Here is a 15,440-nt window from a genome sequence, read left to right as displayed (position 1 = left end):
GGTCAGGGAGAGTGCCCTGGTTCCTTGATAGTTCAAGCCTCAGGACAGGTACAAAAAAATACATACATACTAATTAGCCTTTCAATAACAACGGCAAAGAACTTCAATGCTGCAAATGTTTGTATCATTCTCCAAAAATAATTCATGTATGAAGACAAGGATCTTAAATCACCTCTTCCAGTGCTACAATTATCTAAATTATTTTTTTCCATCAAATGAAATACTATGAAAAAGACTAGTTTTCTTCCAGTTACTACTTTTCAACTTTTAAAAATTTACTAGATTACCACATTTAACCATATAATTTCTATTAAGGTAGGAAAACAGTAAGGAATGATTCTTAAAATTCACAAAAAGGAATATAGAGCAGAGCCAAACTCATCACCTATTTTAGAAAGATCTTAAATGAGAACAGCACTGACAAGAACAGGTTTATGAGGGATTACTTGCTTTTACATTCCTTATTTATCCATTTTGAGTAACTAGAGAACATAAAATTTTTTTAACTACTAGCAAATATATCTATCCTTCAAAATCCCTTTATGTACATGTACTACTAGCAATGTATAAATGACATATTCATGATGCTGTATATTAGAAAGAAGTTTTGATAATGTTCTTGTTTTATGAAAGACCATATATTCTTTATAATCCCAAGCAGAGGTCCTAAAATGACAAGAACTATTACTTCAAGTGATTGCTCTATTTAATTTTTATTGTTGGTGTTTCTCACCTAAAACATTATCTTCAGTTCTGGAGAAGTGAAATGAGAACATCCTCTAACCTTCCTAACTTCCCTCCTTTCTTTCCTACACTAGTCTGTCCCATTTTCCAGGTAGGCACCATCATTCCTGGCAAAAGACATAACTTTAAATCTACCAATTGGAGAGATGTCAAAGCTCTAGTGGAAAGAAACTACAACTAGTATGTAACATGACTCTACTAACATCCCTCCCTTTATCTAATTTTATGACAGTTGGGGATCTTTCCAAAAGTGCCAACATGCTTCATCACTTTTTTTTTTTTTGGTCGGTCGTGGGGCCTGAACTCTGGGCCTGGGCACTGTCCCTCTGTTCTTCAGCTCAAGGCTAGCGCTCTACCACTTGTGCCACAGCACCCCTTCTTTTTCTGCTTATGTGGTGCTAAGGGATTAAACCCAGGGCCTCATGCACGCAAGGCCAGCACTCTTAACACTGAGCCACATTCCCAGCCTCTGTCACTTTTGCTAGAAACAACCTACTAAAAATGAGTGGAGAGGTGTAACACTAGAAATGACACCCTCAAACTACTTGAAGAAAAAAAAACTATACTTAATGTTAAAAATAAAACTGAATTAAAGGTCTTTCAAAATACCAGTGTAACAAAGACAAAGCATATATAAAATGATTATTGGGGTATTTTTGCTTTTGGTGCTGATACTTGGGCTTCAACTCAGGGCTTCATTTTCACTCACTAGAGCCACATCTTCAGTTTTAAAATAAAAATTCTTAATGTACCACCAATTAAGCCTTAGATTCTAGCCAGGCATGGTTGAGTACACCTGTATACACCCAGCACTCAGAAGCAGGAACCAGGCCAATCAGGCTACATAGTAAGGTGCTCTCTCATGTATTCTCTCTCTCTAAAAATAAAAAGGAGGGAGAGGAGAAACACTGGGATTCTGCTTGATTAAAAATTAGTCATGAACAGCCATTCTCAAAACTGGAATGAAAATATTTAAATTCAAAATACTCATTTAAGACGAAAAACTTTTTAAAGCAATTATGTTTAAGTATGCTTTGGCATTTAATGACTGTTCAAATCATTTTCTGAAGTAGATAAATACCTGTTTTACAGATTAAGGAATTATAAATATTTAGATTTACTTAATAATCAAATCTATATCTAGTCTAACTTCATCTGAAAGAATTAAAATATTTCCTGTTACAAATTGACAAGAAAATTAATTTACTATTCAAAGAAATGGTATAATTTGACTTGTTTTACCTTAACTCCTCCTTTTTCATTAGTGATAATTCATTGAAAATAAAAGATGATTCATAACATTGAATTACTCATTACCTATTTTAGAAAGATATGTGTCTGTAGCATTTACAAATGTCATATACTCCAAATATACTGATTTAAGGACATTCTATTCAATCCTCAAGCTTACACAACACACTTCTAATACATAATGTGGTTTCTAGATAGGTGCTTGTTTAAAAGGGAGGATGGAACTGTTGGTGGGAATGTAAACCAGTACAAACACTGTGGACAAGCAGTGTAAACATAAAGCTTCCCTAGCCATACCTCCATATCCACTTGGGTATACCACTCAGAGATCTACCCACATGTAAGCCAGGATACTATATAAAGACACTTGCATATCCATGTTCATTGCTGCACTATTCACAATAGCTAAATTATGGAAATAGCCCAGATATCCTACAACAAATGAATGCATTTTTTAAAATGTGGTAATTATACACAATGGAATTTTACAGTCATTAGAAAGAATAATATTAGTATTATTTGCTAGGAATCAGATGGACCTAAAGCAAATCATGTTAAGTGAGGTAAGCCAAGTTCAGAGAGACAAAAGGCCATACATACGTATTTTCTCTCATAAGGGAAAGGTAGATCTAAAATACAATGGGACATGATACATTATAGAGGACTCTACAGACATTCACACACATGGAGACTAAAGTAGGAAATTCTTAGGGGAAGAACAAAAGGTCTCTAACATAAGGTATTTTTCTTAATGAATTCCAAGAAATGGAAACACGAGGTTTGTTTTGTTTTTTTTCCTATTGTTGGTGATGGTATTGTCTGTTTTTCTTTTTGAGCGTTTTTTTTCTGTTTTCTTGTTTTTTTTTCTTGTTTGTTTGTTGATCTGGGTTTTTTGGGAGGAGGTGAAGGTAAGGAGAGCACAGAAATTGAGGGGGCCGAAGGGTAAACAAATGCAGCACTGGTACTCAACACTGTATTGAAATGAACGACCTAACTTGTGGGTGGAAGGGAAAAATTGGGGAGTAAAGAAAGGGTAACACTGACTTATGAACTGGTAACCCCTCTGTACATCACCTTAACCATTTTTTTTAAAAGGGAGGAGGAAAGATCCAATCACAACTGGTAAGGAAACACACATATGGTTAAATGATTTCTAGACAAGGCCCTACAGTCACCTTCCTATTCCAGAGCCCCAGAGGAAAACTACAGCCAGTGAGCTGGTATTGTTAAAGTATCCTCTCCCAGAAAGTATTTTGATAACAGACTCAAAGCGGAAGCACAGCCAAATAATATGAGCAAACTTCCTAAACTTCAAAAGCAGAATTAGATTACATACTTGTTTCAAGTCCCAAGTGAATAAACATCTGGATAACCGGACCATTTACATCAGCAATAACTAAATGTAATCTTCTAATAAAGTCTACATATAAATACGAATTTATTATTAGCATAAACATAATTCATTGTTAATACTAAATAGTGAACAATTCAATTTTATAAACATTGCTTTCTTTCAATAAAGAACTTAAATATATTAAATCCTAAACCAGAGATTAAAATGACACAATTGAAGCACAGCAATGTTTCTTAAACTAAAAGATCACCTTTTAGTTTATTACAAATGTCTTTCTGGTATTTTTAATGTTTTACAGAGGACTAAAAATTGTTATGTGTTGGAAGGGAGGAGACTCAAAATTTCCTAAATGAAGTCACTGGAATACTTTCATTAAACTGGTCTTCATTTTAAAAGAAATGTGAGTTCTCTTATGACACGTGATTTTTTTAACCAAATATAAATTATATAGGAAAAACAAATTATCAGATTTATATGAATAGCTTCCATTATCACATTCATTTAAGTACCATGTACTCATAAAATTCAAGCTTTTCTTAAGAAGGCTGTAAATATATTTGTAAGCTGAAAATCATATATGCCACTAATTAATTATAAGGCCCTTAAAATTATCAAATAAGATAAATCAAAACTTAAAGAAAAATCTATGATCTGTGAAAATTTAAATCTTTAAAATACTAAAGTACATACCCATTAAATCCAGTGACAATTTTCAGTATTCTTTCCTTCATTTCATCAAAGGGAATATATTCAACATTAGGATTTGGAGGACCCCTTGGTTCAGGAGCTGAAGTTCTGAAATCATCCATCACTTTCTCCAGTTTGAAAATAAAGTAGCCTTTAAATTGGGACCACTGGATCCTACAAACCAAAAATTGAAAATAACATTAAGTAGCTTTATAAATTCTTGAACAAAAAGCAGAATTACGAAATATAAATGTCAATATTAACAAAACTAATCAATAACTAAGTATTACTGTCTTTGCTCAAGAGAATATATCACCTATAACCTTTATGCTCATAAGCTTCAAATGATTCCATAAAACTACCCAACTCCTGACTTTTTTTAATATATATTTTTTATTGTAAAGGTTCTATAAAGAGGGGTTACAGTTACATGAGTAAGGTAAAGAGTACATTTCCTATTGAGCATTGTTACCCCTCCACTTTTTTCCCCTACCATCCCTTCCCTCCCGACCTCTCTGACTCCTCCCTACCCCCCCAGCCACCAAAGTTGTAAAGTTCGTCTTCATCTTGTCTTGTACATCTCATTGTTAAAATGGGTCAACCTACACTCTTATTTCAGCATTTTGTTATTTCCCTTCCCCTCCCCAAATTAGAAAAATGTATATACAAGATGTATTTCACTAGAATCAAATACAGTGAAAACAGGGGTTATACTGTGGGGGAAGAACATACAAAAGAAACAAACAAACAAAAATCACATAGTACATTATAGGCACATTAAAAGAATAGCAACAAAGATGAAACCTCTTTTGTGTCCCTATCTTGGGGTTCATTACTTAGCATCATCTTATATGGTCATATGTACATGAAGTAATCCAAAAATTAATATGGAACAATAAAAGACCCCGAATAGCAAAACAAGCCTTAGCAGAAAGAACAGTGGAGGAATATCAACTCCAAACTTCAAATTCTATTACAAAGCCATACTAATCAAAACAGCTTGGTACTGGCACAAGAACAGACCTGAGGACCAATGGAATAGGACTAAAGACCCAGAAATAAATCCTCTGACTTTTAAAATGAACTCACTCAAAGACTATAGCTGGTAGGTCCTTTGTGTATAAAAATAAGTAATTTTGAATCTACCCCTCATAACAAATCTAATCAGGGAGGTATTACAGGTCAGAAAAGAATCTATAGCTTAATCTCTCAAAGTCAAAAGCTATAATGGTTACTTGGATTAGGTAACAAGAAACTAAAAAAAAACATTTTCTTGCAGTGAGTATTTTCATGCTCTTTTGTCATTTATGAGGTGTATATACTGTTATATCCAATCAGTATGCACAGCAAAAACAATTTCCTTATTTATGTACTTTTCTAATGTTTCATTCACGGAATCTTTCTACATTTCACCAACCATGTAAGCGGATATTTTTGTGATGATACCTTGGTTAACACCTAAATTTCAAGCACACAGGAATACTGACCCATCCCTCAACAGACAGTGCTCTCATTAGTGGCAGGTTAGTCTCTTACTACCAAGACATAATTGCACAAAATAAGACAAGTGCTAATTTGCTGTAGCTCTTCTATCCCGTTTAGCAACCATATAAACTACGACAGCACATTACAGCCAAACAATCAAAACTTTTGCTTTTATAATAAGAGTTGGGCCTTTTTACTGGACTGGCATGCACTGATGATACAAAAGCAATGGTGGATAAAACAGACAGCAATTTAGCACAAATTAAAGCTGTAGTATCAAATGATCCTCATAGGAGGAAAAAGCCTACTCTTCCTTAATATGTTGTATAAAATTAAAACTACTAAGTTTACTGAATACAATATTTTTGAAAACAACTGTTTATAGAACTCTATGCAACCCAAGATAAATATAGTCAAAAGATTCCTGGTACATAGCATAGTATGGAGAGCTCAGGAACAACACCTGAATACTGCAATGAGTTGTACAATCCCTATTTTTCATACACTACCCTTTTTACTTGAAGGGACTACCATGCAAATAATGCTTATTCCAACCAGGAGATTATGATTTTATCTCATAAATAAATGAAGTAAACCTGTCATTCATGAGAAACAGCTGACAATATTTGTGGTCAACGATAATTAAACTTCTAAGCAAAAAATAGCTTAATAGCCTAGGAAATGTTTTATTATTCACCTTAAATTCAAAAGGACACAGCTCATGTGATACTATGTGATATTGTTTAAAAAGCCTTTAAAATTATTGAAACTCAACTAAAAAAAAAGGGCAAAATACTTCTCTGAAAATATATAATTCAGAAACTAAAACAAGCCATGGGGAAAAAAAATCACTTAATAATTTGTCAACAAAGGTAATTATCTTGCCAGGTGCCAGTGGCTCAAGCCTATAATTCTTACTCACAAGGTTGAAATCTGAGGACTGTAGTTCAAAGCCAGTCCAAGAAGTAAAGTCCCATGAGATTCTTAGCTCCAATTAACCACTCAGAAGTGGAACTGTGGCTCAAGTGGCAAAGCACTAGTCTTGAGCACAAAAGCTCAAGGAGAGCATTCACATCCTGAGTTCAAGCCCTAGGACTGGCATCAAAAATTAATAAAAATAATTTCTTTTTTTTTTGGGTCCGGTCATGGGGCCTGAACTCTGGGCCTGGGTGCTGTCCCTCAGCTCTTCAGCTCAAGGCTAGCGCTCTACCACTTGAGCCACAGCGCCACTTTCGGCTTTTTTCGTTTATGTGGTAATGAGGAATCGAACCCAGGGCCTCGAGCATGCAAGGCAAGCGCTCTACCACTGAGCCACCTTCCCAGCCCAATAATAATAATTTAAGAATGTATACTCAGTGTTAGAATGTAAGCTATAAAAACAAAACCTCAGTTGGAATTTCATATGAAAATAAAATTATCCTAAATGCTCATAAATTCTCTACACTCAACTTCTCAAAAATAAATTGGTTCCTACTATAATCCTGCTATATATCACTTTCATAATAAAAATGTAAAAAATAAATTAGTGCCAATACATACCTTGATGAAATTAACTCAACAATTCACTAAATTTGAAACTAGTACAGGCTCTAGAACATATAGACACTGGCAATAACTTCCTAAATAGAACATTTAACAGCTCAGCAAATAAAGAGCGTAAGCCTCTGCACAGCAGTCAAGAAAAGAGATAGCCTACAGAATTGGAGAAAAATCTTTGCCAGGTACGTATCTGACAAGAATTACAACTGAATATATAAGAAGCCCCAAAAATACTAAACTCCCCCCAAAGTATCAACAACCTAGTTAATAAATGCGCAAATGAACTCAATTCTTAAAAGTACAAATAGCTAAAACAGAAATATTCAACAACTGTGGCAAAAAGGAAATGCAAATAACAGGAGACTGAAATTTCCTATCACTCCAGTCAGTACAGCCACATAGTGCAGCACTAGTCATTTGGCTATGATGATGCTGGTTTTAAACAAACCTATTGCAGTAACAGTTTTATGAAAATATTACATACATAATAATCTACAGAACATACCTAACATGATGATAAACTGTTGTTGCTAGTTTATGTGCCTACTTTACTTCCTAGTCATAATTCTGCAGAGTACATCCACTCATTTAAGTTTACTGTAAAGCAGCAGCAACCTCATGATCACATTTCCTGTATATCTTGATTGCATCAAGAGGCTACGTCAAATGACTGACTTATACCATGTAGGTTTAAGTAGCTAGTGTACTATGTTTGAATGATGACAAACTCAACTAAGGACATTATCTTACAGACTGAATCTCAGTTGTTAAATTGTACATGTCTGTACTTCTAATGCTATGAGGATTAAAATTAGTATAAACAGTATGGAGCGAAGTGACTGACACCTGGTAAGCACTCAATGTTTCAGTTTCCTCAAGATACTCAAAAGGAGAACATTCAGGGAATATAGTAGAGACATGCAGAAAGCTTATAAGATGAGGCCAGCATCGTGAGACGGCATCAGTAAGAATAACTAGTACAGTAAGAAACCTTAGTACAGTTAAACCTTAGTAAGATAAATTAAGAAAGTATGATGTACTGTCATACAACAGTCAACTTAAGGCAGTTTCTGGCCTATAGGCATTTTAAATAATTCTCTTTCATTAGAGAAAGAAAATGCTTCCCCAATATTAATTCTCCATTCATTCTTAAACTATTCCCTTTCAGAAAATACAGGAAATACTTTGATGAAAAAATACACAAATAGGGCTGGGAAGGTAGCTCAATGGTAGAGTGCTTGCCTTGCATCCATGAGGCCCTGGGTTGATTCCTTAGCACCACATAAGCAGAAAAGGTCAGAAGTAGCACTATAGCTCAAGTGGTAGAGCGCTAGCCTTGAGCTGAAGAGCTGAGGGACAGTACTCAGGACCAGAGTTCAGGCCCTACCCACTCCACCCCCCCCCAAAAGAAAGAATAAAAATACAGAATTAGAAAAAAAGAAAAAAAAACATATGTATCACTTACTTTGCCAAACTTCAGCCAGTTATACTTTTTATAGTTCATGATCAAAGACATTTTACAGATATTAAACTTGTTCTTCCTAACCCCTTTAGAATTCTCCTACTTCATTATAAAGTTTGAGTAACAATAATTAATCACTACAATTACTCCATAGCATACAGCTGATTCGCAAGTCCCTGTTAGGGTTCAGAGTACTTGCAATATCAGCCTCACTGGTTAATGCAACCCCTACCAAACATGTACCCAAACCCAGGTGGTAATAAAACAAGGTTATTAAAATTCCCAAATATGAAGGCTAATCTCTAGTACACTTATTAATGTCTCTATGGAATCACTCCTATACTTGTCTACATTAAATATTTCATATTTTCTCTCAATTCTTCACTGAGTTGTCCCTCACACTCAAAAGACCTTGCTGCCCATTTCAATTATAAAATACAAGACAGGTGTAATCCTAGCTACTCAGGAGGCTGAGCTCTGAGGACTGCAGTTCAAAGCCAGCTCAGGGAGCAAAGTCTATAAAACTCTTTTATTTCCAAATAACCACCAAAAAGTCAGAAGTGGAGCTGTGGCCCAAGTAGTAGAGTGTTAACCTTGAGCAAAAAGCTCTGGGACAGCACCCAGGCTCTTAATTCAAACTACCAGATTGGTACAATAAATAAAATACAGAGGGATTTCCAGTTACCTACTCATTAGTATGCACACACATATACTATAGATTGGTGCCAGTTATCACAGATAAACTAAGCTCTCCAAATTTACATACCAGATTGTCTACTTTCACCTGCCCAAGGACATCTAGAGCAATTCTACTCTTCCTATAAATTACATCCATACCAGCTTTTTACCATATAAATGGAGATATTGTCCCCATCTTAAAATTATCTTTTTCTTCCCATCTCTTCTACTCTAATTCTCACATTCAATTTATTTGCTGTCCTCCGAAATAAAATTCCTTACGAGGCTCACATCCACTACAATCAAGCTTTCAGCCTCATCAGTAAATCTAATCTTCTCTGTCTAGGTAACTAATGACCTCCATACTGCTTGTTATACCCAAAAGTCAGTTCTCACCATCAAGAGCATTAAACATGGCAGATCATTCTTACTTTCCTGGTTTTTCTTTCTTCCCACACTGGTCTTCCTCATTTTCCTTCTCTAATTTTCCACACCATTTAATGCTACAGCAGTCAGTAGCTCACTTTATATAGGTGCCTATGATCTCACTCAATATGGGTATTTCTTTTAACACAATCTGCACATCAATTAGTTCTTCTGATCCCTAGACTGTATATATCCAGCTCCCTACTTCATGTCTCCACCTAGCTGACACTCAGCATGTCCCAAACTGAATCCCCAGCCTTTTCCCTGTGATAAAATTCCATTTAGGTAAGCTCCTGTGTCACTGACTCCTTTCTCTTCCATTCTACACCCTATCAGGAAATCAAATAAATATTAATTGTACCTATCAGGATATCAGTTGTACCTTCAAATAAATATAAAGTGTAAAGATTCTTTACTACTTTCTGCTACTTAATCCACTCACAACTCATAATCTGAATTCAACTAACCCTTATATAGCGCTAGCAACATAGGTCTTGGTCGTATACTGTTACCTGGGTTTAACCCCTAGCACCAAAAAAGATAAAGGAAGAATGAGCAACTCATGTCTAGTTTTGTTTTGTTTTTTTGGGCAGGGAGGGGGGGCGGGGATGGGAAGGATTGGTTGTAGTGCCCGGACCCTGGACCCGGGCACTGTCCCTCAGCTCTTCAGCTCAAGGCTAGCACTCTACTATTTGAGCCACAGCCACTTCTGACTTTTTCTGCTTATGTGGTGCTGAAGAATCAAACTCAGGGTCTCATGCATGCAAAGCAACAACCGTTCTACCACTGAGCCACCTTCCCAGCACCTCCACGCCCCCCTTTTTTTAACCTGAAACATTCTCAGCAGAGCCATTCATAGAACAATCCTTCCAGTATTTCAGGTCTAGCCAGGCACTGGTGGCTCATGCCTGTAATAGAAGCAACTCAAAAGGTGAGATCTGAAGACTGCAGTTCAAAGCCAGCCCAGGCAGGAAAGTCTGTAAGACTCTTATCTCTGATTAACCACCAAAATTCCAGAAGTAAAGCTGTGTGACTCAAGTGGTAGAGCACTAGCAAAACTTCAAGAACAGCACCCCGGCCCTGAGTGTAAGCCCCAGAACCAGTACCACAAAAAATTTTTAACTAAATTAATGAAGGTCTGGTATCACTGATATCACATCTCTATTCAAAACTACAACGACCCCGGATTTCATTCAAGCATATAAAGTCCTTGTTGTTATGAGGTGACCCACCAGGAGAGAACACATAGACACAAGAATACAGTTAACAGAAAGTCTTTATTAGCAGGCCTTTGGGACACCCAAGTGCAGTCTTGAGTTGGTTTTTAAGGCTCCTTATATACTAAAAACTTTTATTTTATTTTGTTTAAGAGTGGAAAGTCCCTAGTGGTTTTTTGTTTTTTGTGGGGGGGGGTTTGGTGTTTTGTTGTTATTGCTGTTTTGGTAGAAGGCAAGTGGGAATTAACAAAAGTAAAACATGGCCTTAAGTAAGGGCACCATGACCATTACTTAGGAACAAAAGTCAAAACATACCCTTGAACAGACCTAGTGTATTTTAAATTTAAAATATTGGAAACTCATTTCTATGGTTGGGGTGGGAGGGATACAAAGATGGAGTTATATTTGTCTAGTTGGTCCAGGGATGCCTTTTTACAGTGTAATAGTCTACAATGCCCTATACAAGTGTCCCCCAATTCCTAACCTCCTCCCCCATTTGGTCAAACTACTCTAAGCACAGTAGTCTCCTCTTCAGATTGGGCACACTATTAAAGGAACTTTCCACTGACAGATTCCTCTGCCTGAGATGCTCTTCCCTATACCACATGACTAATAAATACCTTATTTCCCACATCTAGTTCAAACATTATCTTCTGAGTAAGGTTGCCGCATTAATTAGCTCATTTAAAATGGCATTCTCCTTGTCCCATATACCTATCAAGTACCAAGAATGATGCATGGAGTGCTAGATTCAGTAAAAGAGTAAATAAATATCCCAAAACCTAGTTGCCTGAGCAATGTTCACAACACAAAGAGGGGAGGTGCAGGTAGAAAAATGACAACTTTCAGAATAGATTTGGCACAAGTAATATGTGTGTCACTATTTTAGTGACTAAAAGGAGTACAGATTTGTGTTTGTACTGCAATGCATAATAGCAAACACATACCACAAATGTTAGGAAGTATCCTAAGCACTTTGAACATACTGAGTTAACTCCATTCTCACAGTAATTTGGAGTTAGGTAGTACATTACTATTAAGACAATTTAGAAATAGGTCTCAAGTTTGTTTCAAATTTGTCCATAATTGCACAGCTAGTTAAGTGGCAAAACCAAGGATTTCAATCAACCTAAGGTATTTTAACATCAAAATTCATTCTCCTTATGCATCATGACATCTAGTTCTAAGAAAAAAAAAATTCCTTGATGACTTTTAAAGCAACTTGCATTTTTATTTAAATGCACATAATATTAAGTATTGTCAAGATTAGCATGCTATTTTGAATTGCAATCACCAAATTGCTTTCACGTTATCTTACTTCTGTAATTAAAAATTTTCAAATATCCTGCCATTTTTTTAATATTTCAGTATACCAGAATTCAGTAATATTTATAAGTAAAACAGGCTGGGGATGTATAGGTCAGTGAAACAGCACTTGTCTGGCAGCACAAAGTCTTGGTTTAATCCTTAACAAGGGAGAGGGGCACTCAAAGAAAAAATTTATTTTATTCATGTGATTTCATAATTTATAGTCCTATGTTGCTTAAGTATAAATTTTAAAAGCAATGTCTCCAAATAGTCAAAACCAAGAACACCAATTTATCCACAAGTGTGATGTGAATATTAGAAAATACAGGCTGAGTATCCCTAGTAGAAAAATACAAATTTTGCACCTAAGTATTCCGAAGAATTGATGCTCAAAAAGTCTCAGTAAATTTTAGCCAGATGCCAATGGCTCAAGCTGTTAATGCCTCAAACCTGTAATCCTAGTTACTCAGAAGACTGAGATCTGAGAATGATAGTTCCAAGCCAACCCTGACAGCAAAGTATGTGAGACTCTTATCCCCAATTAACCACCATTTAGTCAGTAGAGCTGTGGTTTAAAGAGAAGTGTGTTAGATCTGAGCAAAAAAGCTCAGGGACAGCACCCAGGCCTGGAGTTCAAGCTTCATGAGCCTCTAGCCCCCAAAAAAGTCTCAGATTTTACATTTTTTTCCTGGGAGGGGAACAAAAGCTCATCTGGTAAGCAAATACTCTAAATGCAAACATTCTAAAATCCAAAAAAATCCAAAAAACTCCAAATCTGAGGCAAATCCTATTTTGGATAAGGGGAAATTGGACTTTACTAACGATATATAAAAATATGCCACAATGTCTCATAAAATTTTTTATTGGGGCTGGGAAGGTGGTTCAGTGGTAGGGTGCTTGCCTTGTATGCATGAGCCTCTGGGTTAGATTCCTCAGCACCACATAAGCAGAAAAAGCCGGAAGTGGCGCTGTGGATCAAGTGGTAGAACGCTAGCCTTGAGCTGAAGAGCTGAGGGACAATGCCCAGGCCCAGAGTTCAGGCCCCATGACCAACAGGGAAAAAAAAAAATCTTGCTTGAAACTTACTGTTAATTAAACCAGCCTACTGCCACTTAATAATACTGAGAAGTCTTTTAGAGCCAGCATTGCTACGTATTGGTATACACCTACAATCCCAGCAAGCTAAGGCAGGATTGTAGTAAGTTCAAGGCCAGCCTGGGCTACATAGCAAGGCTCTGTCTCAAAAACAAAAGGAGCAAGTGTGTGTGTGTGTGTGTGTGTGTGTGTGTGTGTGTGTGTGTGTGTGTGTGTGTGTGTGTGTGTGTGTGTGTGTGTGTGTGTGTGTGTGTGTGTGTGTGTGTGTGTGTGTGTGTGTGTGGTGTCTGTGTGCCTATTTTGTGTCTGTGCTAGTCTTGGGGTCTAAACTAAGGCTAGCATTCTACCACTGGAGCCACAATATCAGTTTTGGCTTTTTTGTCATTCATTAGAGTTAAGAGTCTCATGGAACATTCCTTGAGCCTCAGATCTCAGCCACTAGAGTAGACAGGATTACAGGCATGAGCCACAGGCACCTGGTTGCAAATACAGCTATGGAATCAATATATCTTAATACATGTTTCTCTTAAATATTGAAATAGCTACTAATACTGTATTAAATCTAGGTCAGAATCAAATGTTAAGACTTTATAATCTTAAGAAAAAAAAAGTTAGACTGGTGCTGGTGGCTCAAGCCTATAATCCTAACTACTTGGGAGGCTGAGATCTGGAGATCATAGTTTCAAGCCAGACCAAGCAGCAAAGTTCATGAGACTCTTATCTGCAATTAACCACCAGAAAACCGAAGTGGCTCTGTGGCTCAAAGTAGTAGAGTACTAGTCTTCAGTGAAAAAGCTCAGGGACAGTGCCCAGGCCCCGAGTTCAAGTCCCATGACCAACAAAACATATTATTTTCCTATAACCCAGTCATAACACTCTTGGACATCTACCAGAACATTACAAGTCAGAATACAATAAAGACATGTGTACGTCCATGTTCGTTGCTGCACAAATGCCAAGCTACAGAGACAGCCAAAATGCCCTACAATAGATAAGCAGATCCAAAAATATGGTACCTATACAGAATGGAATTACAGTCATTAGAGTAAGATTATGTCATTCGCATGGAAATAGATGGATCTTTTTTTTTTTTTGGGGGGGGGGGGGGGGAGGTCCAGTCGTGGGGCCTGAACTCTGGGCCCAAGCGCTGTCCCTCAGCTCTTCAGCTCAAGGCTAGCGCTCTACCACTTGAGCCACAGCGCCACGTCTGGTTTTTTTCTTTTTACTTATGTGGTGCTGAGGAATCAAACCCAGGGCCTCAGGCATGCAAGGCAAACGCTCTACCACTGAGCCAACTTCCCAGCCCGGAAATAGAGGGATCCTGAACAAATCATTTTAAGTGTGGTAAGCTAAGCTCTGAGACAATGGCATGTTTTCTCTCATATGTGGAAGCTAAATCTAACTAGCCATAATAGACTATAGGACTCTAGGCAGTTACACACAGCCTAAGGGATACTCTTTCATTACCCAAAGGTGTAACTTCTTGGACCATATAAAATACTATTTATAGAAATGCAAACATGGGTATTTTGTTAGTAGTAATAATGGGAGTAGTGGTGGTGATGTTGGTGTTTGTTTTTGCTTTTTTTTTTCTTTTCAGGGAGCAATGTGGGATACAGGAAGGAAGAAGAATGAACAAATGAAGATATACTATTCTGTATACACTGGAAAAAATGAGCCTATGTAACTTCTGGGCAGGGATGGGGAAGGACGGGGGGGGGGGGGTGTGGAAGAGGGGAGAAGGGGAGAGTAAAGTAAGGGGTGACATTGGCCTAAAGAGAAATGTACTTATCACCTGATTTATGATTTATGTACTCAACACCTTAACAACAATAAAATTACATTTAAAAATTACAAGCAAAAATATAAAGTAATTTCAATTTTATTCCCATCTAATCTAGCCAAGCTCTCTAATACCTGACACTAAAAAGTAATGGTTATTTGCTGACCTCCTTTTGAACCTTAGTCTAGTCTTAAGACTCCTTTAAGAATCAATTATAATTAATTTCTCTAAAAGAGGTTCTTTGAGTATGACCCAACAGTACACACCTATAATCTCAGCTACTCAAGAGACTGAAGGAGGAGAAACTGAAGGAGGAGGAACTGGAGGTGTGTTTCAAATAACTGAATGCCAGCCTTGAATGACGGTGGGGGAGGGGCGGGGGGGGAGGGCGGGCACCATGATGCCCTGAGC

At 36.9% G+C, this 15,440-nt stretch overlaps 1 protein-coding gene across 1 annotated transcript in view; it reads right to left on the bottom strand.

Moving 5' to 3' along the window:
- The window catches only part of Ppp4r2 (protein phosphatase 4 regulatory subunit 2), a 47,734-nt gene that overhangs the window by 12,704 nt on the left and 19,590 nt on the right, over window positions 1-15,440 (bottom strand). Inside the window, exon 3 of the mRNA XM_042679756.1 lies at window positions 4,040-4,210. Within this exon, the coding sequence (XP_042535690.1) occupies window positions 4,040-4,210 (171 nt within the window). The remainder of the gene's footprint in view (window positions 1-4,039; window positions 4,211-15,440) is intronic.

Source organism: Dipodomys spectabilis, unplaced genomic scaffold (genome assembly GCF_019054845.1).
Source record: "Dipodomys spectabilis isolate Male_0828 unplaced genomic scaffold, ASM1905484v1 ptg000054l, whole genome shotgun sequence".
NCBI lineage: Eukaryota > Metazoa > Chordata > Mammalia > Rodentia > Heteromyidae > Dipodomys > Dipodomys spectabilis.
The sequence above is the reverse complement of the archived record's forward strand: the minus strand, read 5'-3'. Positions and strand labels throughout refer to the sequence as shown.